Consider the following 27628-nt stretch of genomic DNA (forward strand, 5'->3'; position numbering starts at 1 on the left):
GCACAGGTACTTCAGAAATTGTTCAATTTGGGAAGTTGATAGGAAGTCATGCTCCTATGCATAGAAAGACATTCAAATGGGGTTGTCTCTCTCGCGCTACAATGTTCGACGGATTATTGGGAATGGAAGGACAATTAATTTTTGGACAGATCCATGGTTATCAGAAAAATCCATTTTAGAATCTTATGGTTCTCGTATTCGTAACGACTTGGGAAGTTTTGTCAACTCAAGGGTTGTAGACTACTTAAATGGTTCTCCACAATCCTGGTGTTTCCATACCGCTACACCAGGACCAGCTCTTAGAACCTGGAATCAATAGATCAAAATTTGGAAGGAAGTAGAGGTTGCCTCAATCCCCCTAAAACCTTAACCTGAATTTTTTGGTATGTATTCACTCTGCAAATGGAATGTTTTCTGTTAAAGAGACACGCAATTGATCCGGATCGGTTTTGCATATCGGTTTCCCAGACTACCAGTTCGCCCGGTCGATCTAGGTTTCATGGCACTGTGAAGCATTAACAATTTAAAAAGAATGGCTAATGAAGTATAACAATTTAAAAAGAATGGCTAATAAAAGGTAGATCAGCTGCCATACACTCTAGTCACCAAAGTATGAAAATGCCCTACCCAAAAATTAGCGAGATTTTTTTTCCCCAGGAAAACTTCACCCGAATGACTTGAAACCCATTCTATAGGCAATCGAATAAGATTTTCAATCGTCCATGTCTCACCGCAGATCTTATCAATTGTTTAAAAGTTACATCCATTTTACAATATCGCACCGCAGATCTTATGAATTGTTTAAAAGTTACATCCATTTTATAATATAAAAAAGGGTGTGGTTTGCTTGCAACTTCCACAACCAACTTAAAATGTAGAATTAAGGATGCACCTCAAAAATCTGTAGAAAGAAATTGTTTTAATGTTGAAAAACTCTCTAATTGATCATCGAGATGTATGAATGTGAAAAGGAAAAAAGATTTTGAGTCCTAGAAATAATGCATACAACACTTTATCTAGACCGTCTATTTTCAAGATTTTCATATGTTTATAAATCTACTTAATTTTAACTTTATTTGGAGTTCAAAATTTTATAATTAGATATGAAAATAGATTTTCGGATAACCTTAAGAATTTTTTATGCCAAAATTACATGTTATAATAAAATGTGGAGGTGTGCCTTAATTGGATTGTTTAAGGTTGCAACCTTACAGAAACCACACCCATCAAAGAAATATGCACCTCTAAACTTTATCATGAGATGTAATTTTGGTGTAAAAAATTCTTAAGATGGTGTAAGAATCTATTTTTATCTCTAACTATAAGATTTTAAATTCCAAAACTTGTTCAAATCAAGCATATCTATAAAAGCATCACACTCTTGAAAATGGGTGGTCCAAATAATATGTTGCAAAGGTGCACCATTTTTAGGACTTGAAATCTCTTTTTTACTCCATATTTATAACATTAATTCTACTTTTTAATGATCATCATCATCATCCAAGCCTTATCCCATTCAGCTACATTAATCTTGCTCCTAAAGTAAGAAACAAGTGTATCTGAAAACCAATTTGATCGATGAGACCTAAAACGACTAAGGCTAAAACGAGTGTATCTGAAAACCAATTTGGTTTTTTAGCAGGAAGGTCGACTATTGAGGCTATTTTCCTACTTAAAAAATTGATTGAGAAGTTTAGGGCGAAGGCAAAACATTTACACATGGTCTTTATTGATCTAGAGAAAACTTATGATAGAGTACCTCGAGATTTGATTTGGCAGGTGTGAGAAGAGTAAAGAGTTTTTAAACACTACATCAACTTGGTGAGAGATATGTACAATGAAGCGCTAAATAGTGTATGAACAATTAGTGAAAAACGAATGAGTTTTCCGTAACAATAGGTCTACATCAAGGGTTAGTATGGAGCATGTAACTATTTGTCTTAATGAAGGACGACTTTACTGGACGCCTACAGGATGAGGTACCGTGGTACATGTTGTGCCTAGATGACATAGTTTTGATCGATGAGACTCAAAACGGTTTTTACTACAAAGTTAGAACTTTGGAAGGATGTTCTAAAATCCAAAGGTTTTAAAATTAGCCAAACTAAGAAAGTATATGGAATGCAAGTTTAGTAACAATAGAAGTAGAGACGATGAAGTAGTTAAGATTGACGGTCAGGAAGTACAAAAAAAAATCGCACTTTCAATATGCTAAGTTGATAATCCAGGAAAATGAAAAAATTGGGAAAGATGTCACACATAGAGTTAGAGCTGGGTGGGTGGAGTAGAGATGTGCAATTGGAATTTTATGTGATTGTCATATACCAATGAAGCTGAATGACACATTCTATAGGACATTTGTGAGACCATCTTTGCTCTATAGGTAGATAAAAAACAATATACCCATAAAATGAGTGTAACAGATATGAGGATGTTGAGATGGATGAGTGGCAAGACAAGAAGAGATAGAATTCAAAATGAATCCATTCGAGAGAATTTAGCTGTGGCACCAATAGGTGATAAGATGACTGAGAGAGAGCATACTTAGTTGGGCTGATCATGTGTAGCGCCGACTAAATACAACACTTGTTACAAGGTGCGAGTTAGTTCAAATAGAAGGACTGAAAAGGGAAAGGGGTAGGGGCCAAAAAGACGTGGTTTGAAATAGTCCGAAAAGATATGGGGACTTATGGCCTCACTGAGAGTATGGCCCATAATAGCGCAGAATGGCGGACAATGATTTGTGTAGCCAACCCCAATTAATTGGGAAAAAGTTATAAAATCTTGCTCCTCTATTCTTTTTTAATTCTACTTTTTAATGTGTCAATCTTATATAAACTTTTTTTTATAAAAAAAATACCATGATGCAAATTTGACGAACATGTGCCATATACAGCATATCTTGTGTCAATCAGGGGTATTTTTATCATTTGTCTATTCTACTCACGTAGGGCTAAAGAACCAAAATGCCCCTATTTATTTAGTGTTCTCAATCCTAAACAAAAGCAATTTTGATTTTTTTCATTATATTTATTTTCCACTAAGGTACCTCTTAAAAAGTATGATAAAAAGTGGCCAATTTGTCTCTATCAGCATTAGGAACCTTGAATAAGTATAGTCATTTTGATAATTTATCCCCACTTAAGAGGCCCAAGTTAAATGACAAAAATACCCCTTATTGTTTAAAGTTAGTAGCGAATGACTGTCAATGATGAAAATTGCTCCTAGTTGATCAAGGTTGGCAATACTAAACTCACTCTTTTCATCATAAATCATTATTCTATGTTGCTAACTCTAAACAACCATGGTCCGTCATTGGCTCGAGCCACTAAAGTGGTGTTAAGTTACTAAAATGCCCCTATTTGTTCACGGTTCCTAATTCTTAATATGGGCAATTTGTTTATTTTTACAATATTTTAGGAGTTATTAGTGAAATGGAACTTGAAAAGCTACACTCCTAATATTAAATATGATGATTTGACACATTTAATGATTTTTTAAATTAATTTGACCCTTTGATAGATACTTTACCCCCAAAAAAAAAATTGAACCATGAAATTAGTTTTATCTTGCAACATGTGCTGTGGATTTCCATTTCAAATCCACGAGATCTGCATTATTATTGCCGTTTCAAATTCTTCAATCCAAGACAAAAGTCGATTCGCAGTCAATCACAATGTTTTTTTTAGACCCACAACACCATTTTCCAATGTGGAATAGAGTCGTGGCTTTATTCAAATATCCTAAGGTCAGGGCCCTATAGAAACTGCACCTTATTTTGATCTACTATCAACAATAGTCACATCTAAACCCGCAATTATTCAAGCTCATGGGAGTTTGGAGTCTTTGACCCAACTCTAAACTTCAATTAACCCACATGCTGATATTTCCTTTTGACAAAGAAAAAAAAAAAAACTAAGAAAAAAGAGGAGAATATCTTTGGGTTTGGGAATGGGTCGGATCGACCTATACCTAGGCCCAACTCAACTACGTTTAGGTTGGACCCGACCTAGACAGGACCCAACCCCTGTTTGGGTTCAGATCAAGAAATAAAAAGATATCAAAAAGTTTATTGGATATTTTATAATACTTAAATACTAGGTCGGGTTGAGCCCAGTTGATTGAATACATACGATTATAACAGTACTTAGTCAACTCCTAGGTTGTATACCTCAGTGTTCATATCCTCGTAAACTTACAATAAATTATCTCAAAATGATGCATTTTAATTAATTATTTTTATATTTTTTATTGTTTTATTTTTACCAAACTGCTCTCATTTTTTACTTTCAAAATCTAAAGTCTTAATTCGTATAATAATTTCAAATCCTGAAGAGATGAGAGTGAGCCAGTTGATTGAATGCATTCCATTACATGGGTACTTAGCCTATGCTGTATACCTCAGTGCTCCTATCCAAAAAAACTACATTAAATTATCTCAAAATTTTGTATTTTATGTTGATATCTTTTATTATTTATTTATTTTTTTAATTAATTGCCCTCATTTTGCACTTTTAAGATCTAAAGTCCTCCCTTGGCTTCGGTCTTTGTAAGGAAGGTCTTAAACTCGTGTCACAAAAACTTCAAAAGAAATCATTTATAGCAAGAAACTAACTTTGAGAGAAACCATGAAAGACTTATCCGGAAAGAGACTTCAAAGACTTTTCTTGAGAAAAAGGAAGGCCTAGAAAAGCCTTTTCCTCCTAAAATTGTTTGGCTTTCCCAATTAGAAAGGAGTTATCTCTTTGCCATGATCCACGTATCACTCAACATTTTCGAACAAGATAAAAAGTAACATCAAGCACCGAACTTCTGGCGAAATTCCTGCACAAAGAGACAGTTCCCCAATGAAGTGTAGAAATCTAATCACCCAAAAAAGCTTTCGGAAAATTGTTTCATGGACCACGTTTCTACATTTGCGGTCCCAGAGGTACAAAGCATCCATTTTAAAGATAGATGTAAATAGATGGTCCATATGAAAACAATTGAAACTAACAAGCATCCATTTTAAAGATAGATGTAAATAGATGGTCCATATGAAAACAATTGAAACTAACGGTCCAAATATTTTTTTAATAGAATTATTATTTTTAATTGTCAAATTTTATTTATTTTTTCATATTCATGAACTCCATGTTAGAAATTACATGTCTTTAAAAATTAGATTCAAAAATCCATCTCAAAAATAGATTTCTAATAAATGACTAATTTCTACATGGACTCATAGAAACCGTGTCCTTCTCTAATTTCTCATAAACTCTTCTGCTAAATACCATGTTCCTTATTTTCGAAATCCTTTTGCATACTTGATTGAGGGATTGTGCACTATAAGATCATATGTTACTCATGTTATAAGAGTATTTGCCTTTAACATGCGGAGGCCACAATCATCTCTAGCCAGATATTATAAAATTGGGAAGCTAAGCGTACACATAAACTTCGGATGTGGTCAAATGGAAAATCCCCACCTCTGGTTTCAAATCTGATGGCTGAAGATCTTTAATGAAGAGTACTTGTTGTATGCTTCCTCTTTGGTTGCACGATTTTGATACTAAATAGCATGCTCCCGCGGGAGCATACTGTTATCAACTCCCTCTAGCAAATGAGTTATTTGGGAGAAATCTTTTAGTTTTAAGTTTTTGATCTACCTAAGAATTATTAAATGATTATTTTCTGGATTTTGAGTTCATAAATATTCGATTTTGTCCTCCGAAATTTTCGGACGGCCCCTTTTCAATTTTAGGATATTGGTTTTTTTTTCAACCACATGGAGTTCAAGTTAAGAACTTTTTTTCTTGGTCATCGGGTTCTAAAAGTTACATCCCTGAGCCAAAGAATATTCCTAACTTAAGTTGCACCCGAGGGAGCAAATGAACACTATGCTCGGTCCGAGCAGCATTTTCATGCCATATGGCTGCTATTTTTGCTCTATTGTTATAGGTGGCAATGGGTGGGGTTGGGTATGGCTCGACTTGGACCTGAACCCGACTCAGACCCAACTCGGATCCAGGGTTTTGGACATAAAGGGTCCAACCCTTAAACACAGGCCCACACACCCAGATCGTGTCGGCCGGACCCAATTGCCACCCCTATCTATTTTAGGGAAGGCCCACACGCCCAGATCGTGTCGGCCGGACCCAATTGCCACCCTGTCGGCCGGACCCAATTGCCAACCCTATCTATTATAGGGAACTTAACCACGTTTGCACCTCTTTTTGAATCCCCAAAACCTCGAACTTTCTTCCAAATCCCAAAATCAACTAAAACACACTCTCTCTCTTTCTCATTGACTCCTTTTAAATACTTGCTGTCAACTTCCTTTCTCTCCCTCGCTCTCTAACATTCTTGCTCTCGTTCTCTCTCTCTCTATAAATACTCTCTTATTCTCTTACAAAATCGCTCTCATAAGCTCTCTCTCTTCATCAGCGCTCTACCTCTCAGTAAGTTCATCTTTCACTTTTCTTCCTTGCTTTTTTTTTTGTGTTTTTTGGAATTGACAGTAGGAGAATTTCAAGCGAAACCTTGAAGTTTCATGTCCTTTTATCTCTTTCATGTTCAATTCAGTATAAGAAATGAAGGATCATGGCTCATCTCATGTAGAAGAGAGCTAGAGAAACCATGAGCATAAGATGCGCATCAGGCTGTCCAAAATGATCATCGTATTATCTTAAACTGAAACTGTAGTTTTCTTCCAATATGTTGCTCTTTTTCTTGATAAAAATGGAAAATGGCCTCTAATTTCGTCAGGTGGACACCTAGGACATAAAGAGCTTGAATAGCTTTGTTTGTCGGGTCGGTCCAATATGAGAGATATATAAGACCGGCCTATGTTGCTTTTCCATATCCATTAGATAGCATCACCTTGGTACTGCAATCTCCAATCCTCGTCCAATCTATTGATTGGATGGTGATGCTCGCATGATCGAATGTTTCATGTGGTCTCTTGGATCATGATAAGCTCTCTCAATACCAAATAATAGCGATTGCTCGATCTTGTTTTGTACAGTGTTACTCTCAAACAGAGGAGAGAGGGTCATATTCATTTAAAGAAATTTACATAAGGCCAGGCCAGGCCAGGTTTCATGATATAGAAGACACCGTTAAACATTTTTTTTTTAAAAATTATTTGGAAAGATACAAAAGTTGGAAAGTTACAAAAAATGATAAAAGATAAATATGAAAGAAAGAAAGGGACAAGGGGCAGGGAGAAAGAGGAAAAGGATGGGGATAGAGAAAGAGACGAAATAAAGAAGAGGGGGTGTGATTCGCGGTAAATTATTCTGATAAACTTTGAGGTTAATCTAGGAATCAAGAGAAAAAAAATACGGACAACTGGAGATTATTTCAAAATCTTAGAAGCTTGAGATTGGTTGAAAAACCGTTCAAAATTAATATTTGACCGTTCTTACTTGTCCAACAGGCTGATTTAGAAGACCAGCTGTAAAAAGGTGAGCAACTTTTCTTTAGATTAGATTCAATATTTTAAAATTATTATTTATAGTTTCTTTGTATTTTTAAAATCATGTCTTAACTAATCCAATACTTCAAAAATGGAACAAGCAAATGATGAAAATACCTTTGGTGGCAATATAGAATTCACATTTTATATCATAAATCCTCGTTCTATGTTACTAACTTTAAACAATAGAGGGTATTTTGTCATTTGCTCAAACTACTTAAATCGGGCTAAATAGCCGCTACCCCAAGTTGCTTAGGGTTCTCAATCCTACAAGAACAATTTGGGCATTTTTCATTATATTTTGGTTTCACTAAGATACCCCATAAAAAGCATCAATCCTACAAGGGCAATTTGGGTATTTTTAATCATATTTTTGTTCTACTATGATACCTTTTGCAAAGTATAAAAAAAAAATGGTCAATTTGTCTTTATTGCCATTAGGAATCTTGAATAAGCAAAGCCATTTTAATAAAGGGTAATCTAAACTTTACATCCTTTCAAATTACAAAGGTTCAAGATAGAGAGAGTTGTGCAGGGTGGATTTATTAATTTTATAGTATATTTTTAAAAAAAAATTACTTTTTTTGGAGCGATGTTGTAAATATTATTACAACATAAAGGATAAAATTGAAATTTTAACTAAAAGACAAGGGCTCTACAAATAAAATTTCAAGATACTAACTTCCAAAATACTATTATATTTTTGTAAAAATTTTAAATTTGCTTTTGCTTGATAGTAAAGTTATCTATTTAAATAAAATTTTTTAATAAAAGAATAATGATTGTTTTGATAAATACACCCATCACAATTCTTTCTAATTTGAACCTTTGTACTTTAAGAGGACGTTAACTCTAGAATTTTAATAATTAATATCCGTGGCTAAAGCTAAATTACAAGAATACCCCTAGAGCTACCAATGAAGAAAATGCCCCTAGTTGATTAAGTTGGAAACACTAAACTCACTGTTTTCATCATAAATCCTTATTCTATGTCGCTAACTCTGAACAACCATGGTATTGCATCATTTGCTCAAGCCACTCAAGTGGGGCCAAGTTACCAAAATGCCCTTATTTGTTTAAGGTTCCTAATTCTAAATCCAAGTAATTTTGTTTATTTTTACTGTATTTTAAAACTTACTTTTGTGAAATGAAACTTTAAAATCTATATTCCTAATGTTAAATAGGATGATTTGACACCTATAATGATTTTGTAAATTAATTTGACCCTTTAAGAGATACTTTCTCCAAAATAAAATTCAACCATGAAATTAGTTTTATCTTGCCACATGTACCGTGGGTTTCCCTTTCAACTCCACGAGACGTGCATTATTATCGCAGGTTCAAATTCTACACTTTGAGACAAAAGTCAATCTTCAATCAATCACAAGGTTTTTTAGAGCTACACAGCATTTTTCAATGTGGAATTGAGTCATGGCTTTATGCAAATATCCTAAGGTCGTTGCACTATAGAAACCGCACCCTATTCTGATCTACCATCCACAATAGTCACATTTAAACCCGCAATTATTCAAGCTGAGTTTGGAGTCTTTGACCCAACTCTAAACTTCAATCAACCCACAAGCTGATATTTTCGTTTCACCAAAAAAAAAAAAAAGGGAAAAAAAAAAGAAAGAAAGAAAGAGGAGGACATCTTTAGGGCTGGGAATGGGTCGGGTCGACCTAGACCCTGACCCGGACCCAACTCAACTATATTTAGTTGACCTGACCCGAACCTTGATTCAACTCAACTATGTCTAGGATGGCCCTGACCTGGCCCAACCCGGGTTTGAGTCTAGGTCTAGGTCAAGAAACAAAAAAACATAAAAAAGTAAATTAAATATTTTCTAATACATGTTACCAAATTTTATATGTACGTTATGCATATAAATACTAGGTCGGGTTAACCCCGATCTAGACTCAACCCGACCCAATAAGGTCTAAATCGGACCTGGACCCAGATCCACCGAGTTGGGTCTATTATCTAGGTCGAGACCCGGGCCTGGTTGGGTTAACCGGGTCCATGACCCGACCCATTAACCACGATTATCAAATCTTGATTTGATTATTAAAAGGAAAACTTAATTGTGCGTGCATGAAGACACCTTGATATTTGATAGATTCTGGTATGCAATTTATCCTGAATCACTTTTAATGCAATTTTTGTGATCCATAGTTTTGTAGCTTTTAAAATAGTGCAAATTTGATGATTTGCAAAGAATTAAAATGGTAGTTGAAAATAAATATTCAAAATGAATAATTTTAAAAGAATTTTATTATTTATTTCCCATATTCATGATCGTGGTGGTCACTTGTGAAACTTTGGATTCAAAATCTATTTCTAAGATAGAAGATACATTTAAATTGGTGGATCGACTTACGCACCAAAACCCTACGCCACGTTAATCCCAGCGTTGGAAAAGTCGACTCGGGCCGACTGCTCAGCCTATTGCCGAGCTGAGTACTAGCCCGCGTCCGTGTAACTCGGCCCAGAGCGCCGCATACTGTACCACCTGAAAATTACTCAAAATAAATAAAAATACCAAAAAATGTAAAAGAAATGAAAAAAATATATTCAAAATAAACTTTAACGAAACACAGTTATTTGTGGTTAAAAAAGTACAAAAAAATATATATATAAAAGATGAGTTTGTTATTGAGGGTATTTTTGAAATTTCCTAAAAAAAGGAAAAAAGTAAAAAGTATAAAAATAAGTATTTACGGCCAAAATACTTTTTAATCTTTGCCAACATAATAGAAAACACAAATAAATATTCTACAAATATATTTCTTATTTTTTTAGGAGTTTTTATAATTTTTTGTAGATCCCGGAGTTGGACCTCTATCTTGGGATAACTCGTTCTCGGCAAGGGCCCAAGTAACCACTCGGCCAGCTTAGAGATCGTGAACTAATCCATTAATGTATTTTCAGGTAAATTGGATGATAATAGAAAAAGAGCATGAGCTTAATTGGTTAGCACTAGCCGGTTTGCAACACTAATTCCTACGCTCAATCCCAGAGGTAGCGGCCCTCTCTTCACTCTGATTCACCCAAAAAAAAAGTTATAATATATTAAATTTTCGTAGTTATTTTGGATTCTTATATACTTAGGTTTGCCCATCAAAAAATTGGACGGTCAATTTGATGACTTGGGTCCCTACTGAACTTCGCCATTGCTTTCAGTAATCTTTGCTAATATCCACCATGGACGAAGCTTATTATGTACTAAATTCCATTACTAACGAAGCTTATTATGTACTAAAATCCGCCATTAACGAAGCATATAATATGAATTGAAACACATTTCTAAGATTATGGAGAGATTGTTTCAATATAATATGCTATATCAGAAAAATTTAACTTAAAAAAGAAATAAAATTTAAAATTCTACAGCTTTCTTTTGGTTGCAGAAGATTGTTTGAAAGTTTAGTAATAATGCATCATCAAGAGGGATGGAAGGCAAGTAGTGACATTCTTAAGCCTTCTGATTCCTCTGAGGAAGAAGGGGATGCCATGGAGTGTGTCGATGTGTCCCACCAACTTTACCATGAGGAGCGGCTAGTGCACGGGATGCTAAGGACTGACAATGGATGGTTTCTTCGCGAAATGAGGAGAAGGATCGACAGGTAAGAATTCTTACATACACCACATGCACACATACACACAGAGAAAGCGGGAACTACGTGAAATTCATAGTGGTAGACCTCTTTGCGAGAATAACTTACATTAAGAGTAAGAGAGTCTGCGTTTATGACTCACAGAGTGATAGATATGTGTATGCATGTGTGAGAGAGAAAATGTATGTGTTTTGTACTCATGTTACTTTGATATGTTGCTTTTGTAGGGTTGGAATCAATATTCCTAAAATTGAGGTCCGCTTTGAGCGATTATGTGTGGAGGCTGATGCACACATTGGAAGAAGGGCTCTTCCCACACTAGTGAATGCCACAATCAATACTTTGGAGGTTTTCTTTTCTATTTTTTTTACTTTTTATTTTGGAGCAATGTTCCTTTTTTCATATAAATTATATACTTTCTAAGTTGATTTCCTTTAAAAAAAAATCGTGTTCATAATATCATATATGATACTTGTTTTATTAGGACATGCTAGGCTTCATAGGCCTCTCACCCTCAAATAAAGCAAAATTGAATATTCTCAAACGGGTGAATGGCATTGTAAAGCCCTCAAGGTATGTTCTACTACATTTTATTTTTTCTTCTTCATATTTCCAAAATTGGTGTTAAGTTCATCTCTACAATCAATCACAAATTTTTTATCCCTTTTTTTTTTTTTTTTTTTAAGGATGACTCTGGTTCTTGGGCCTCCAAGCTCTGGTAAAACAACATTGTTACAAGCCCTTGCCGGAAAACTTGATCCTAATTTAAGGGTGAGTAAGCTTATTATAAACAAAGTTAAGGAAATACTTACAATAAGACTGTTTAGCTCTGGTACAAAAAAGAACGCAAGCATTTATAGCTGTCAAAAATGAAATTGAATGGCTCAAGATGTTTCATTGATCATCTCTCGAACCTTGTGACTACCTTTACATGCTTAATTTGATAAATCATATTTGATGACTAGGTTTGATGTGAGCTTCTTTGTATCAAGGGTAAGTAATCTAACAGTATAAAATCCCTATAGTTAATGTTAAATGTGGGAGGAAAATTTATGTCTTTTTAACTAACTGAATTTTTGATAGGTTCGTGGTAAAGTGACATATAATGGCAAAGACTTGAGGGATTTCGAACCGTTAAGGACTTGCTCTTATGTAGGTCAACATGATCTTCACAATGGGCGAATGACAGTGAGAGAGACATTGGATTTTTCATGCCGTTTATTGGGCAATGAGACCCAATCAGGTAATCTTATGCTAACATTTATATTGGAAGTCTTCTTCTAGGTATTGTGGTAGATAGTATTGTACATGGGTAGGGGTGACAATTGACTGGATGGTTCGGATCGGCCCAGTCCTAAAAAACTACGACCTAGGTCACAAAATATGGCCTGAGAGCAGGCCATGTCCCAGCCATCACGGCCTGAGGGTAGGACTAGGCCACGGTGGGCTTGGCCCTGGGCCATGACAACACCAGTCTAGTTTGGCTCTTGTTTTCTTTTGTTTTTTTCCTTTATTTTTCTTTGATTCTATTTGGCCCAGCCTAGCTGGGCCTGACCCGAATAAGGACACAGCCAAGTCTGGGCCAGCGCTAAGGCCTTTTTGGCAAGGTTCGGGCTAGACCGGGCTTGGGCTTGCCCTGTGGAGACTAGGGCCAAGCTAAGGCCAGGGGTGGGCCAACTCAGGCCGGGCTCATTGCCAGCCCTCATGCAAGAGGGGAAGTTTGAAAAGCAAAAATAATGTATTCCCAAAGGAACACAGTGTGTGCTTACCCCCTAGGGCAAATTAGGAAGAATTTTTTAAATCAAAATTTATATATTTAGAATGATTATTTTAGAAATGAAATAGAGAGTTTTGAGTTTTTAAATACTTAGGTATGACTAGTAGTTCAAAGCCTACAATTTTCGATTTGGATAGGAATCGGTAAGGACTGAACCACTTCCACGATAGTACAATTTTCGATATGGATGGGAATTGGTCAAGATCAATTCCCCCTTAGAACCCAAACTTATAATTTTTTTCTTTTTTCACCTTATTTAATATATTTTTAGGTACCTATATATCCCCACCTTATAAACCCCAATTTTAATAGTTATTTTATTTTATTTTATTTATTTTTAACAGTTTTCTAGATCAGCAATTCGGTCCCATCCAATTTTATATGCATCATAAGCTTTCTCTTTTGGGAAAAGTTTATTTAGAGCAGAGGCTCTAAACAATCAAATTAGAGCCTACCAAAAAACTTTCACTAGAAGAGATTGTTTTGATGCCCAAATATCCTCAAATTGATCATCTGGAAATCAAGATGCATGGACATGAAAAAAAAATGGATTTCAAGGGTTGGAAATAGTGTATTTTATAACACATTTTTGCACCATCAATTTTTAATATTTTCAAATTTTCATAGATATGTCGATCTACACTATTTTTGAAGCTTTAAACTTTATAAATAAAGATTAAAACATATTTTTAAGTGATCACAAAGATTTTTAGTATTGAAACCACATTTCTAGACACTATTTGAAGATATGCTTTAATTTGATCGTTTAGAGCCTAGGCTCTATGCAAACCACACCCTTTTCTTTTTGGAAACGGACCCTAAGCCTAATCATTCCCAAAGTTAAGCACTACCAGTCCACTGATTATCTAAAGTGTACTGATTACAGTAATTCATCAAACATAGAAAGTCTCTCTCTCTCTCTCTCTCTCTCTCCCCTTTGCCCCTAAAATACATTAACAGAATGGTCAAGAAAGGGTTTCTCAAAAGATTACTATTTTAAATAAGGGATTTGTAAACAAAGTATTGTTTGTGTTGTACTGTAGAAAATGGAGGTAAAAAGGAGCAAAAAAATCACTTAGTGCCAAAAAAAGGCCTTGACAAAAAAAAAAAAAAACAATTAAAACAACAAATAATTAATCATCATTAAGACCGTGCTATTTTTAACTAGTAAACTAAAACAGATTAAAGTAAACCATAGCAGGTATGAAGAGCAAGTTTCATAATAAGGTTTTGGCAGATCAAATGTAAAAGCAAAATAAAATTTGGACGCGGAGAGAATAAGAATCCGTCAAATTTGCTTTGCTTCATTCTAAGCCTGATGCTGCCGCTTCGGTTAGATTCGGGCCACTTCGGGTCTGCTTTGAGATGATTCGGCCAAAGCTTCGGATGAAACAAAGAAATATCTATATAAAAATACTTTTTATTTTTTTGAAATTTTATTTTGAAATTTTCTATTATTTTTATATATTTTAGAGTGATTTACATAAGGTTCCTAAAATTTTAAGTAAAATACGAACTGCTCCATTTATATGTGGAAATTACAAAGAATTTCTCCCACTTTTTTTCCCAAAATTACTCTTCGGTCAACACAGTTTTATTTTTTATTTTTTGTTAGTAGGGCAATGCCTTAAAGCTTGGGGCATTACCCTACTAATGAAAAAAACTAAAAAAATAATAATCAAAATTTAGGTTGACTCAAGAGGCAATTTTAGAAAAAAGGGGTTGACTGACCATCTTTGTAATTTCTACATATAAACGGAGCATTTCGTATTTTACCTAAAACTTTAGGGTCCATACATAAATCACTCTATATTTTATATACAAATATTTAAGGGAAATTTATTTAAAACCCTGGGACTTTCTAGGCACTTTACCCGTAACCTTACTTTTCTTAACAACTCCTCTCAACAAACGATGTTTCTTAACAAATAATCTCTAATACAAAAAAAAAATTATTTTTTTTGACGAAAATATCCTTCCCATACCTAGCAAATTATTTTAGCTGAAGAGGGCAGTCTGACTATTATTTTGATGGGTAGGCAGTCCGGCATGGGATTTGCTATTGGAAAAATGGGTGGTACTGTGTTTTGAAAATAGCGATCTGGAATTTTGAAGAGGCAGTCAGGCATTTTGAAGTGGCGGTACGACATTTTGAAGGGGCAGTTCGTCGTTTTGAAGTAAGCGACTTAGCTTTGTATAAGAGCGGTGCGGTGTTTCTTTTTATTGGGATTTGAAAATGATTTGTTACGTACGAAAAGGATATTTTCATTCAAAAAAAACTTTTTATATTAGGGTGTTAGCTAAAAAAGTTAGATTCGGACAAAAATATGTTAAAACAAATTAGACCGGATAAAGCAAAAAGTTTATATTTGAGGGTTTTCCCCATATTTAATTTATTTATAAATAAAAAAATCCAGAGTTTTCCCGCAAATCAAACACTCATTTTTCTAACCAAACGGAACAAATGCTCCGAAGCGAAACGGACAACATTGCGGGTATTGCTCCAACCAAACTCTAGAATAAAACTTGGACGGCAAACACATTTCAAATGAAGGCTTTCGGCCTTCAAGGGCGGCCCACCCGAAACAGATATGAATGATGTAAAATGTGTAGTGGCAGGAAGAGAGGAGAGATGGATGATGCAATTTTCGCTGAGGCAGAGAGAGGAAATGGTTAGGGTTGAAGTAGTGAATTGAGAAATGCCTTCCTACTAATACCGAACTAACATGCAATCTGAGTGACAGCTCTCTTTACTCAGATTTCCTGTTATGTTGATATTAATAAGATCGATTTTTCAATGGAAAATATGGGGAGTCTCAAGAATTTCACTGGTAATGTTAAAAATTTTAGAATCTTTGGAACCTGGTTTGTGACACCATGGACTGAAATTGAGCTAAAAGGTATCTTTTCCTTATGATGGAGCATATTTAGCTCCTTCTGGTTCACCCTGAAACATGAGAGAGAGAGAGAGAGAGAGAGAGAAAGAGAGAGAGAGCAATGAATGACATTTATCTGGGATTTTTGCCCTTAAAAAACTCACACTAATGACTTTCTCTGAACTTGTGTGTGCTAGAGATGCTAGCTGAGATATGCAGGAGAGAGAAGGCTCTAGGTATTACACCACACCCAGAGATTGACACATTTATGAAGGTCACTCTTTCTGCTTCATTTCTTACTCTTTTGATGGAAGAGCTTTACTGTGATTTTTCTTTAATGGAAGAAAGGTTTTCAAATGTCTACTCTTATTGAGTTATTGCTTCAGGCTAACTTGGAGGAAGACAAAGGAAGATCCCTTGTGATTGATCATATTCTTAAGGTATTGCACAAGAATATTGCTACATCATTTGTAATTAATGGCTCTCATAACAATAATCTTTTGAAGAAATGAATTATGACCCAATTATCTACTTTTGTGCCATGTTCTTTCTTTCAGATTTTGACCAAAGGGGATACATGAAAAAAAAAAAAATGTTAATATTTGCTTCATCCTCTAATTGGGATTTTCTTACTGATAAAAACAGGTCCTAGGATTGGAAAATTGTGCTGATACGATAGTGGGTGATCAAATGCAAAGAGGGATTTCTGGTGGCCAAAAGAAAAGACTTACAATCGGTAAAACTTCAAAATCACTGAACACCTTCTAAATATGCCAAGTCCCTGTCTCTTTTGCTTTTGTGTATTTCTAGAACTATGACCAGTGTTTTTGTATTGAATTATTGTTTATTTTTCACTGGGAAATGCGTTGCACGAAACTAAAATGATCAATTTGAGATACTAGAAGTTTTGGAAAACCACCAATTAGAAAGCAAAAATTATTTGATAAAAGGAAAAATAAGATTAGAACAATAAAGACTCACATAAATTGTTATGTTCAATTAATTCTAGAACCATAATGAATGTGAAGGAGGGTATGTAGCTAAATTTTTGCTGAGCTTCTTGGGTAGTTTTGCTTGGTTTACCTGAAAGACAAGTGGGTAGTTTTGCTTGGTTAGGAGAAGCACGTTTCCATGTGAGTTAATTATAATAAGGGAGAAATAGAATGAGATAAAATTTTAAAACAAATTTTAAACTTTCAAAACATAAACATTACAGTTGTAAAACTTTTAGATGGGAAAACATTTGGTGTACTCAAGGGCGGAGCGCTACAGTGGTCCACCTTCCCTTGTTTTGGGGTCCTATGGGCATTTGTTTCGCCCTAAATTTGAGATCCACAATCTCTTGGACTAAGTGAAGAAGTCCATGTAAAACATTTTTAAAAAAAATTAGGAAAATGGTTTTCTTGAACTCGGGGAGCAAGAGCCGTCCATGAAATAGACCTTTCATCATCATCAGTACCTTTTCCCAACTATTTGGGATATGCTAGAAGAATCTTGGTCAGCCATTCTGCTCTAGCAAGGGCCATAAACTCAGTGGTCTAAGTAGGGACTCTAAAACTTCCATTTAATTTGTCCGAGCCGAGATAAAGGAGGTGGGTTGTGTTAGGAAGGCAGCCAACGTAAAACTTTGTCAAAAGTTTATATTAATCCTGAATCTACATTATAAATCCAACCCTTTAAGAACTCGAAATCAATCTTTCTTTCCTTTTTAAAATTCTTCATGTTGTGATGATGATGCAATCTACAAAATTTGGGGTCAAAGAAATCTCCTTAGGGCCTCTATCTAACACCATTTTTTCTTTCCTGAAATGGGTGTCCACATTCACTACATTCTCTCTGTCCACAAAAAGAGCCCTTCTCTAGTTTTTTCAGTTTTTTTTTAACATATTTGCCAAGTCAAAAGAATATGAGTGCCAAATTTGAGCCGAAACAACTTGCCCCAGGCCCCAAAAATGCGGAGGGCAGACAATGTAATGGTCCTTAATTGGGCTCCCTTTTTTGAAATTAAGTGTGTCTTGATTGTTTTTGAAAAGAAATGCTAAATACTACTATACAAGTAGTTGACTCACTGTCTCAACAGAATATTGTGTAATGTCAATGGCTGATTAATGATTATAGTGTATTTAGAGCCATGATAAGCATGCAAACTATCTTGACGGATCATTTGATTACCCTGTCAATCATAAATTCCTATTATAGTGATAGTTTCACATGAATTGCGCAATGAATTAAGCTAAGAAGAATATTGACATGCATCACTTGTACATTCACGGCTTTAAATTTTGAATAGTCCTTTTTTTGTTAGTATCTTGGCAAAGCTTTCGCTATGATTTCAATCCTCTTCATTAAATTTCACATGGTAGGGGAGATGTTGGTTGGGTCAGCAAGAGTGTTCTTCATGGACGAGATATCTACAGGTTTAGATAGTTTGACCATTTTTCAGATTGTGGAGTACTTACATCAGTTCGTTCACACGATGGATGTAACCATGGTTATATCAATGATACAACCTACCCCTGAGACCTTCCAACTCTTTGATGAAGTTATCCTCATGAATGAAGGTCAAATTGCTTACCAAGGCCCTCGTGAAAAGATTTTAGATTTCTTCAAGTTCATGGGATTCAGTTGTCCCAGTAGAAAGAACATTGCAGACTTTCTCCAAGAGGTATTTGCTCAACCTATCTAGATGTTTACAATTGTTTTTTAAAGTTCTCTTTTAGAACTGTCTTTTGTTTAGGCTACAAGTTCTTTAAAATGGATGAATCATTTCTTGTCAATAGAATTTGGCAAAAGATCAAGGGGTCTGAATGTTTTTTGAATTACGAGCTGGATTTTGCTCTCTCTGGAAACATAGTCCTATGATCAAGGAATTGATTGATATAGAGAAAGAGGGGATATCTTATTTAAAAGTTGGTTTGACTTGTGATACATGTCAAGTTGGTGTGATTTAGGGTTATTCCTAACATTGCTGTAACATTTTTGTCATTCCTCAATCTAAGGCATGGCTTCCAAATGATTGGGTCTTCATGATGTCTTCAAATTCATTAAAGGCATGATTATGTAATTTCCAAGGTGGTCATTTCACAGTTGGGTGACAAAAAGATTCTATAAGCCGCATAAGGTGGTGAGCATGTGGTCCAAAATCATGAACGTCTATTGCATTAGATAAATTTGTAATCCTCATTTCAGACATTGTTTCATTTTCTTAATTTGAGCCATACGTTGTGTTGCTAAATTCAGTAGTCCTTCTTGATTCTCATGGCCAGATGGCCAAAGTTTAAATTATGGCATTTCATCTCCAACCTTGATTTGACAGTAAGGAAGTTATCTGAGTGAAGAGAGGTTTAGACTTTGATTGAATCTAAATGCAAAACTTTAGTGTGTGTGTCGTGTGTGTGTGTGTGTGTGTGCACGAGCGTGCGTGCGTGTCTGTGTAGCGTAGATTTTTCTTTTGGCTGAAATTTGGCATTGGGCACTTTGTTTTTTCAAAAGTTTGGAAAATCACTAATGGTACTGTCATTATACCATCTCAGTTATTATCATGTGCTGAAACCTAATTCCATCCTAATTGACCATTGAATGTGATAAATTTGGGAAAGAATATCAACAAGTTTGAGCAAATTTATATAACCGTAGGTGTTCGTATAACCAGGTGATGTCTAAGATGGATCAAGAACAATATTCGGCTGACATGACTCGCCCCTATAAATATGTTCCTATAAAGACATTTGCGAGGGCCTTCCAGTCCTTTTATGTGGGCCAGCTTTTAAACCAGGAATTGCATATTCCCTGTGACTTGTCAAAAGCCTGCCCTTTTGCCCTAGCCTCCGAGAAGTATGGCCTTTCCAGGTGGCAGCTCTTCGTTGCATGCTTTTGGAGGGAATGGTTACTAATGAAAAGAAACTCCTTTCTGCACATCTTCAAGATGGTCCAAATCTCCATCATGGCCTTAATAGTTATGACTGTATTCTTGAGGACTGGAACGAAACAAGGTTCCATTACTGACGGCAACAGGTGTTATTTCTTTCTTTCAAAATTTACTGTGTTTTTATTTGATTATCTAGTGACAAGTTCTGGTTAAAGTGTTTGTAGTAAATAATGCATTTGGACATATCTAACCAATAAATTTTAAATATACTTATAGTGAACCTGCCTTTTTCTTCCATTTTTGTAGTTAAAGTGAATAGAAATAATCATAATTTTTCCTCTTTGACTACTGGTAAAATGCTGGTATGGCTTTAAAACAAAAAATTTTCTTGGATATTGAAGAGAAACTTAGTTTTGCCCCTTAGTTCCAAAGAAAGGAATGAAACTTAGTTTTGCCTCAATTGCAAATACAGAAGTGGAAGATTTTGGAACAATATATTTAGGATTATTTTCTGCTTTATGTAGTTTTCTTTTTTAGCATTCGCTTAAATATCTATTTAATTATTGATGAGCATCCATAAACAGTGTGCTAACTTGACAAATATTGTTGTCATCGCTAAGGCCTCTAAATTATATCAGTTTATCCAAAAGTGTGCAGGTCAAGTTATAGTCCCTAAAAAAATCCAAACTAATGCAAAATAGTGGTTAACAGATATCTTGGGGCATTATATTCTGGAGTGGTGGTTGTTACATTCAATGGCATGACAGAGCTTACCATGACCATCTTACGTTTGCCAGTATTTTACAAGCAAAGGGACCTGCAACTCTATCCAGGATGGGCCTTCTTGCTGCCTATCTTTGTGCTTCACTTGCCTATGTCATTCTTTGAATCTGGGATGTGGGTTTGCTCAACATATTATGTGATTGGCTTTGCCCCATCTGTTACTAGGTGAGACACTTGGTGGATTTGAAAATACTACGTAAGTGTCCTTAGAGAGAGTTGTAGAGAAAATTTATGCTACAATTCCTGCTGGTCCATACATTGTCTTCATCTTAACAAACTGTTTAATTTTGGTATCAACATTGATATCTATGAAATGGTAGGAGACTATTCTTTAGTGCGGTTAATGTAGGGCATCAACTTCATCTAACTTTCCAATATTCTTTCTTTTGCATTACGGCTATGGTAGATTTGTTTATTGTTAACATTCTTTGATCTGTTAGATTCGAGAAATACGTGCTGTTTATTTAGTTATAGTAATTATGTTTTCCAATAAAGATGATAGATCTCCACTCTGAAATAATTCTACCAAGCAGCTTCTCAAACCCCTTTAGAGTCTATATGTTGTTGCCTAGGCTATATGGGTTCAAACACAACATACCGGACATACTTTACTTACCTTGACGATTCACAAGATTTTTTAGTCCAAGAGTAAATACAAGTGATCGTTGTTGATTTATTGTCTGAAGATTTATCTTTGCAGGTTTCTTCGACAATTTCTTGTACTCTTTTGTATGCACCAAATGTCAATGGGACTCTTCCGTCTCATAGCTGCGGTTGGAAGGACAGCAGTTGTTGCCAACTCATTTGCAATTGCTATCCTCATTGCAATTAACATCCTTGGTGGTTTTATTATATCTAAAGGTCCTTTCTCATCTTATTTTTTCACTCTTATAAATTTTGGAAGAGGTGGGCTATCGTCACTAGCCTACTCTCTCTCTCTCTCTCTCTCTCTCCCAACAAAAAAAAAAAACACAAACCATAATTGTTTGAGAGATGTGGGCTATTTTCTTTTGTCTCCAGATGATATTCCTTCATGGTGGGTCTGGGGTTATTGGGTCTCTCCTATGACATATTCCCAGAATGGTGTTGCCCTTAATGAATTCTTGGACAAGAGATGGAGCCTGGTAAGCTCCAACCCAGTTTCACAGGGTGGTTAGCAGAAATTCATATTTTTCCTCTCTTTGGGTGGGTATGCTATGATTTGATGTGTAACAGTCATACATCAATTCATAATACCATAAGGTAACTTGCGGTAGTTTAATGTCTTAAAGGAAAAGGGCTGGTGGAAATTTTGTTCTACCATGCACATGGAGTGTGCACTCCTTGTTTCATGTTACTTGAACTTCTTCTATAATTTTGGTCTCTTACTACTTATCATAAGAACAAGCCATTGACTAACCATATATGTGTGTGGTATTTGTCATAGCCAAACATTGATGTGGCCAGCAATGCAGGCACGGTGGGGAAGGCCTTCCTTAAATCAAGGGGAATGTTTTCCGAGGAATATTGGTTCTGGATATGCATAGGAGCTGTAGCTGGCTTTTCTTTGCTCTTTAATGTTTTATGTATCCTAGCCTTGGGATATCTTAGTGGTACATCCTTGACACTGCTACTTTTTTCCTTTGGATGTTTACAAGAAGGCCCGGGATATTCTTTAAATACAACCGAGGGTATCCCTGTTTCTATCCACAGAGGAGGACATTTGACCACCTACAAAGATAGATATCTATTGGGATCCGATTTCATTCTGCCTCTTTAATCGTTTCCTTCTTTTTTTTTTGGACCCATTTTATGGGACATGGCTGTGAAAGTCTGGTCTGCTCTCTCGCTTCATAATTTTTTGAGGAGCTTAGTTTGGTCAAACTTTAATCAGAACTTAAATGAACTTTTAAATCTCGGTTAAGTTTCCAAATAAAATGTCACATCTTTAATAAATAATTATTGTAGGGCAAGATTCAATTTTGGATTTTCCAGTTGAACTCCCAAGAGATAGCTGGTGTGAAATTTGTAATTCCTAATATTTAATAACCATAGAAAGCCAACAATCCCAATTATGACACCTGTCTTGCAGATTTCATATGGATTACAAAGAACAACTGCATTTTCTTAGAAACATCACAAAAAACACTTCCATTACCAACCCATTCCCAGGCCTTCTTTCTTTTCTGCCTGCACCTATTTTTTCTATTTTAGAGATTTACAAGTTTTCTAAATTTTGGAAACTATTGATTGATTCATTAAGTTACAAAATTTACACCCTAAGAGGGGGTAAACAGTTTCAGTTGGAGTAGGGGACAGTGAACCAATCCTCTGATACCTACTTAGTTTATGATAGTATTAAAAAATCTCCCCCATTCCTATGATTTGTGTCATGGCTCACTAGTTGTTCAATGGTTTCAGCTCCCCGAAAGCACCAGGCTTGTGGCCCAGTTCAATCTGATAAAAATGAGGAAAACCCATTTTATAGCATGGGTGCTGATCATCCAGTAACAACTTTGGCAGTTCATGAGAGAGGCATGGTGCTACCTTTCCAGCCCTTCTCCCTTGCATTCAACCACATAAGTTACTACATCAACATGCCTGCTGTAAAATCTATCTCTCTTTCTCTCTCTCGATCTCTCTCTCAGGGTGTGTGGGTGTGTGCAATGACACAGAAGCTTATATAATTTCGTTTTCATCAGGAGATGAAGGAAGTGGTTTCGGAGAAACGATTACGACTGCTCAAGGATGTGAGTGGAGCTTTCAGACCACAAATTTTAACAGCAGTAATGGGGGTCTCTGGCGCAGGCAAAACCACATTGATGGATGTACTGGCTGGAAGAAAAACTGGGGGTTATATAGAAGGAAATGTTAGTGTTTCTGGGTACCCAAAAAACCAGGAAACCTTTGCTAGAATTTCTGGTTATTGTGAACAAATTGACATCCATTCACCATTTGTTACAGTCTATGAGTCCCTGCTCTTCTCTGCATGGCTTCGTCTCCCCCGACATATTGAGCCCTCTACTAGGAAAGTAAGTGCACTGTTTGTGAACTCCATAATTTAATTCTCAATAAATGAGCCAAAGAAAATTGATTTGTGGTCAGGAAGCTCCTGAAATGTGATATATTCTCTCCTTTCTCCACTGTGGAAAATATTGGACAGAGAGAGAGAGAGAGCTTTATAATCTTAGGAAACCACTACTACTATCATGGTGTTTCTCTAATTGATTCTATGTTTTGTCTTATTTTGATTGGCTCTAACGTTTCAGATGTTTGTGGAGGAGGTAATGGATCTCGTGGAACTGAAAGCATTAAGGAACTCATTGGTTGGTGTCCCTGGGCTTTCTGGCCTATCCACTGAGCAGAGAAAGAGGCTGACTATTGCTGTTGAGTTGGTGGCAAACCCTTCGATCATATTCATGGACGAGCCCACATCTGGGCTTGATGCAAGGGCAGCTGCCATTGTCATGAGGGTGGTGAGGAACACTGTTGACACAGGTCGCACCGTGGTCTGCACCATACACCAGCCGAGTATTGATATCTTTGAAGCTTTTGATGAGGTATCCAAGATGGATAGGGTTGTGTATCTTCAGTTAATTTTTAAATTTTCCAGTGTTTGTCTTTTAAGCCTTGGTTTGAAGTTCTAATTTTGTTTTTGCAGCTACTACTAATGAAAAAAGGTGGGCAGCTCATATATGAAGGACCACTGGGTCATTTCTCTCAGAACCTGATTCAGTACTTCGAGGTGTATTCTCTATCAATTTTCTTAGTATCTTTTGTGCAATGTTTTGAATTTCTCACATATGACTTCTACTGAAAGACATATCTCCAAGACTTTGATTAGTTCAACAAATTGGGTATTCGTTTTAATTTTTGTGTCTAATATTGTAGTCCATAATTCTGTATGATTTCACCATTATTTTGACAATCAATAGAATTATTAGCCTTCTCTCAAAGAGAAACATTTTCATGATTTTATGATTTTTGTTTTCCGTTCCCAAAAACAGAACATTAATTTTTCTTCATTTCTTTACAAATCTTCATGTGCTGCAGGTGTTGCCAACTAGTATTATTAAGCCAAGATATCTATTTAGCAATTTTCTATTGAAAATATAAGGTTATCTATATTCTCGTAAGTACATATACATAAGAAGTCCATTTAGCCCAATGCCTCTTCCATATGGTTTCCTAATGCTATTTGGATGCTCTTAATATCAATGATTCTCCACAAAGAGTTTCCTTTCTTGTAATACTTCTAGAAGTAGAATATAACATAATGAGTTGTTGAAGATGGAAAAGACATTTTTGTCCATTAGGAGACTATTGGAAGTCACAATAGTGGCAAACTAATGGAAAATATTCTTGAGAAAGTATTTTCAGAAAAATGAAGTGGCCATATATGGCAGTGATTTAGCTTTAAGATTTGATCTTTAGTTAGTTTTGTCTGCATATTGTATACAGACATGAATGGTGAGAGGGTAATTGGGTATGCTGGAAAAGGTTGAGTTATTAATATAATCTAAAGATAATATGGCGGACTTCAGTCATTTTTGGAATCTACTATGTGATGCCTCCAACTAGTCGAAATGGTCACCTTAGTGATAATCCATGATTTAGTGAAATGGTAAACATTTTTGGAGATTATTGCTAGCCTGTTTTTAAGTTTTTCAACTAAGATGTGGAATCATGATGGTCATTTATCCACAAATAGTCAGCGTAAGATAAAATTAATTCTAGAAATTGCCTTTTTTGCTTTTTGAAAAGTTGCTTATTTTCTTGGACTGCAATGAAAAATTTGAACTTCTTAAAGTCATAAATTTACTGTGTGCTGTTTTCAGGCTATTCCAGGGATTCCTAAAATAAAGGATGGTTATAATCCAGCAGCTTGGATGTTGGACATTACTTCTTCTGCCATGGAGACTGATCTCGCTGTAGATTTTGCTCAAGTTTATTGCAACTCCTGTTTATACAAGTATGTTCTTCCCATCACGGAACCTTGTATTTTCTCAATATAAAAAAGAAAGGGGAAAAAAAAAACTATGTACTCCATAGTGACTGTCTTTTGATTGCCAGGGAAAACCAGCAACTCATAGAGGAATTGAGTAGGCCTTCAACAGTTTCAAAAGACCTTAGCTTCGAATCCTTGCCCTCTCAGAACTTCTTGACTCAGTGTATGGTATGCTTGTGGAAACAGCATTGGTCCTATTGGAGGAATCCCCAATACAATGCCATCCGTTTCCTCATCACAATCACAATATCGGTTCTCTTTGCAACCATATTCTGGGGCATTGCTTTGGACCTGTGAGTCTCTACTTGGTAGATTTTAATCTTATTTTTGCATCATCCTAATTGCTCTTTATTTTAGTTACTGTAAAGAATATATCCTAGTCATTTATTTTTGGGAGTGATTATCGTTTGCATTTATTGTTTTTTTTCTTTATGCATACAGGAGCAAGCAGCAAGATTTTTTTAACGCTCTTGGTGCAATCTATTCTTTAGCATTCTTCTTGGGCTTCACAAACACAACTGCAGTTCAACCCATTGTAGGCCTAGAGAGAATGGTTTTATATCGTGAGAAATCAGCCGGAATGTATTCGGCCATGCCTTATGCCATTGCTCAGGTACGTTAACTTATAGACACATTCCTTGTATAATAAAAGTCAAGGAGGTGTGCATAGGTGAGTTTACACGTGCACGTTGTCATGCCTTGCGAATCCAAGATATAGTGGGAGAATTACCCCTTGTTAGTGTTTCATCAAATATGCTTTTACAATTTTTAGGTGAATATGTACTTTCATCCTAATCTTACGAAATTATTGAGATTAGAAATTATTCCTTGTTAAACAAACTGTTTGAAACAGGTATTCTCAAGCTATTTTATTAAATTCCTCACATCTTGCAAAGTGAGGGGGAAAAAAAAGGACATATAACTCTGAATTTATGCATTGTTGACTGTTCTTTGCAATATTTATGGTCATTTTAATTATTTCTGCACATTCGCTAGCAACATGATTTGGACATTGTGAGGATGTTGTAAATCAGGTACTTGTATTCCATCGGAGAGAAGTTTCACAATATTTTATGTTCATTTTAATTATTTCTGCATATCTGCGAAAAACATGATTTGGACATTGTGAGAATGTTGTAAACCAGGGACCTGTATTCCATCAAAAAAAAGTTTCAAAGGGATGTGGGATTTGTTTCTATCCAGTGTTTCACTTGGTTATTGGCTGCGGAATGCCTGCATAGCATGCGCATATTTTATAATCTTTCAATAGTTGATTGACTTTAGAAATTCCACAATGATCGAGAAAACTTGATACTTCATTTTCTTTTTCTCTTTTGTAGGTGGTCATTGAGATCCCATATATTGTGATCCAAGTACTACTCTTTGTCTTAATCGTATACCCGATGATCGGTTTTTCTTGGATGGGGGCAAAGTTCTTGTGGTTCACTTTGTTTATGTTACTAAGTATCATCTACTTCACTCTCTTTGGGATGATGACAGTAGCTTTAACTCCAACCCAAGAGTTGGCTGGCATTCTCTCTTTCTTAGTGTTTATCTTATGGAACATTTTCTCTGGTTTCTACATTGCTAGACCAGTAAGTAAAATTCATCTCTCTCTCTCTCTCTCTCTCTCTCTCTCTCTCGCTCTCTCTCTCTCTAATACTTAGGTTGGTTATGCTGTAGATGATTCCTCTTTGGTGGAGATGGTTTTATTGGGTTAATCCTGCGGCTTGGACTATTTATGGTTTGATGGTTTCTCAGTTGGGAGATTGTACTGAGACAATCAATCTACCTGGCCAAGCAAGCAAGAGTGTCAAAGACGTTCTTGAAGATTATTTTGGAATTGAAGCCTACTTTCTAAGTACTGCCGTTGCAGTTCACATTGTGTTTATTTTTCTTTTCTTGTTTGTTTTTTGTTTGTGTACCAAATATTTGAATTTCCAAAGGAGGTGATGCCTTTCTCTTAACAACCGCTTGAAAATTTCACCTTGTTCTCCCAGCCAGCTTGTTACTGCCCTAGCCAGCTCGAAATAGTGGGGGACCGGGGTCTCCTGTAGAATAGAGACACAGAATCATTCACCCAAAATGTAATTTTTTTTATAGGTAATATGTCAAAGAAACATTGTTTTTGGATTGATTTGAGAATTCCAAACCCTGTTTAAATGTTTTGAACAACTTTAAGATCCAAATTTCACATTCTTTGTTTTTTCTTTTTTTCTTAATTTGGTAGTGTTGGCCTATCCTAAACTAGTACCGGTTTGGC

The 27628-nt window shown here is 35.6% G+C and overlaps 1 protein-coding gene across 15 annotated transcripts; it reads left to right on the top strand.

Moving 5' to 3' along the window:
* The first annotated feature begins 6321 nt into the window (after positions 1-6321).
* Positions 6322-27332, top strand: LOC18447859 (ABC transporter G family member 39). 15 transcript variants are annotated; one of them, XR_016040404.1, is made up of 26 exons: positions 6322-6440; positions 7421-7448; positions 10868-11083; positions 11302-11422; positions 11559-11647; positions 11761-11845; positions 12158-12317; positions 15925-16001; positions 16114-16167; positions 16373-16463; positions 18091-18392; positions 19380-19741; positions 20307-20543; positions 21079-21239; positions 21399-21502; positions 21805-21970; positions 22779-22963; positions 23060-23227; positions 23322-23389; positions 23627-23917; positions 24019-24102; positions 25196-25329; positions 25431-25658; positions 25807-25978; positions 26706-26960; positions 27049-27332. XR_016040404.1 is itself a non-coding variant. In XM_088846258.1 (26 exons), the coding sequence occupies exons 3-26, from the start codon at positions 10893-10895 to the stop codon at positions 27316-27318; spliced, it is 4032 nt and encodes a 1343-aa protein (XP_088702384.1). In that variant the 5' UTR covers positions 6322-6440; positions 7421-7448; positions 10868-10892; the 3' UTR covers positions 27319-27332. The 15 variants fall into 15 exon arrangements, 13 of the variants coding, with proteins under 13 accessions (XP_088702384.1, XP_011628423.2, XP_020531339.2 ...); XM_088846258.1 differs by having other exon boundaries at positions 22779-22940; XM_088846252.1 differs by adding an exon at positions 10389-10478 and having other exon boundaries at positions 6336-6440; positions 23060-23389.
* Positions 27333-27628: the final 296 nt, after the last annotated feature.

This window comes from Amborella trichopoda, chromosome 9 (genome assembly GCF_054954075.1).
Source record: "Amborella trichopoda isolate Santa Cruz 75 chromosome 9, AtrichopodaSantaCruz75HAP2 v2.0, whole genome shotgun sequence".
Taxonomy (NCBI): Eukaryota; Viridiplantae; Streptophyta; class Magnoliopsida; order Amborellales; family Amborellaceae; genus Amborella; species Amborella trichopoda.

Excerpts from the sequence above, each read along its gene's own strand:
- LOC18447859 (XM_011630121.3), top strand. The coding sequence starts at position 10,893 with ATGCATCATCAAGAGGGATGGAAGGCAAGTAGTGACATTCTTAAGCCT. Across the intron at positions 12,318-15,924 it reads GGGCAATGAGACCCAATCAG|AGATGCTAGCTGAGATATGC; the intron begins GTAATCTTATGC and ends TGTGTGTGCTAG. Across the intron at positions 19,742-20,306 it reads TCCATTACTGACGGCAACAG|ATATCTTGGGGCATTATATT; the intron begins GTGTTATTTCTT and ends AGTGGTTAACAG.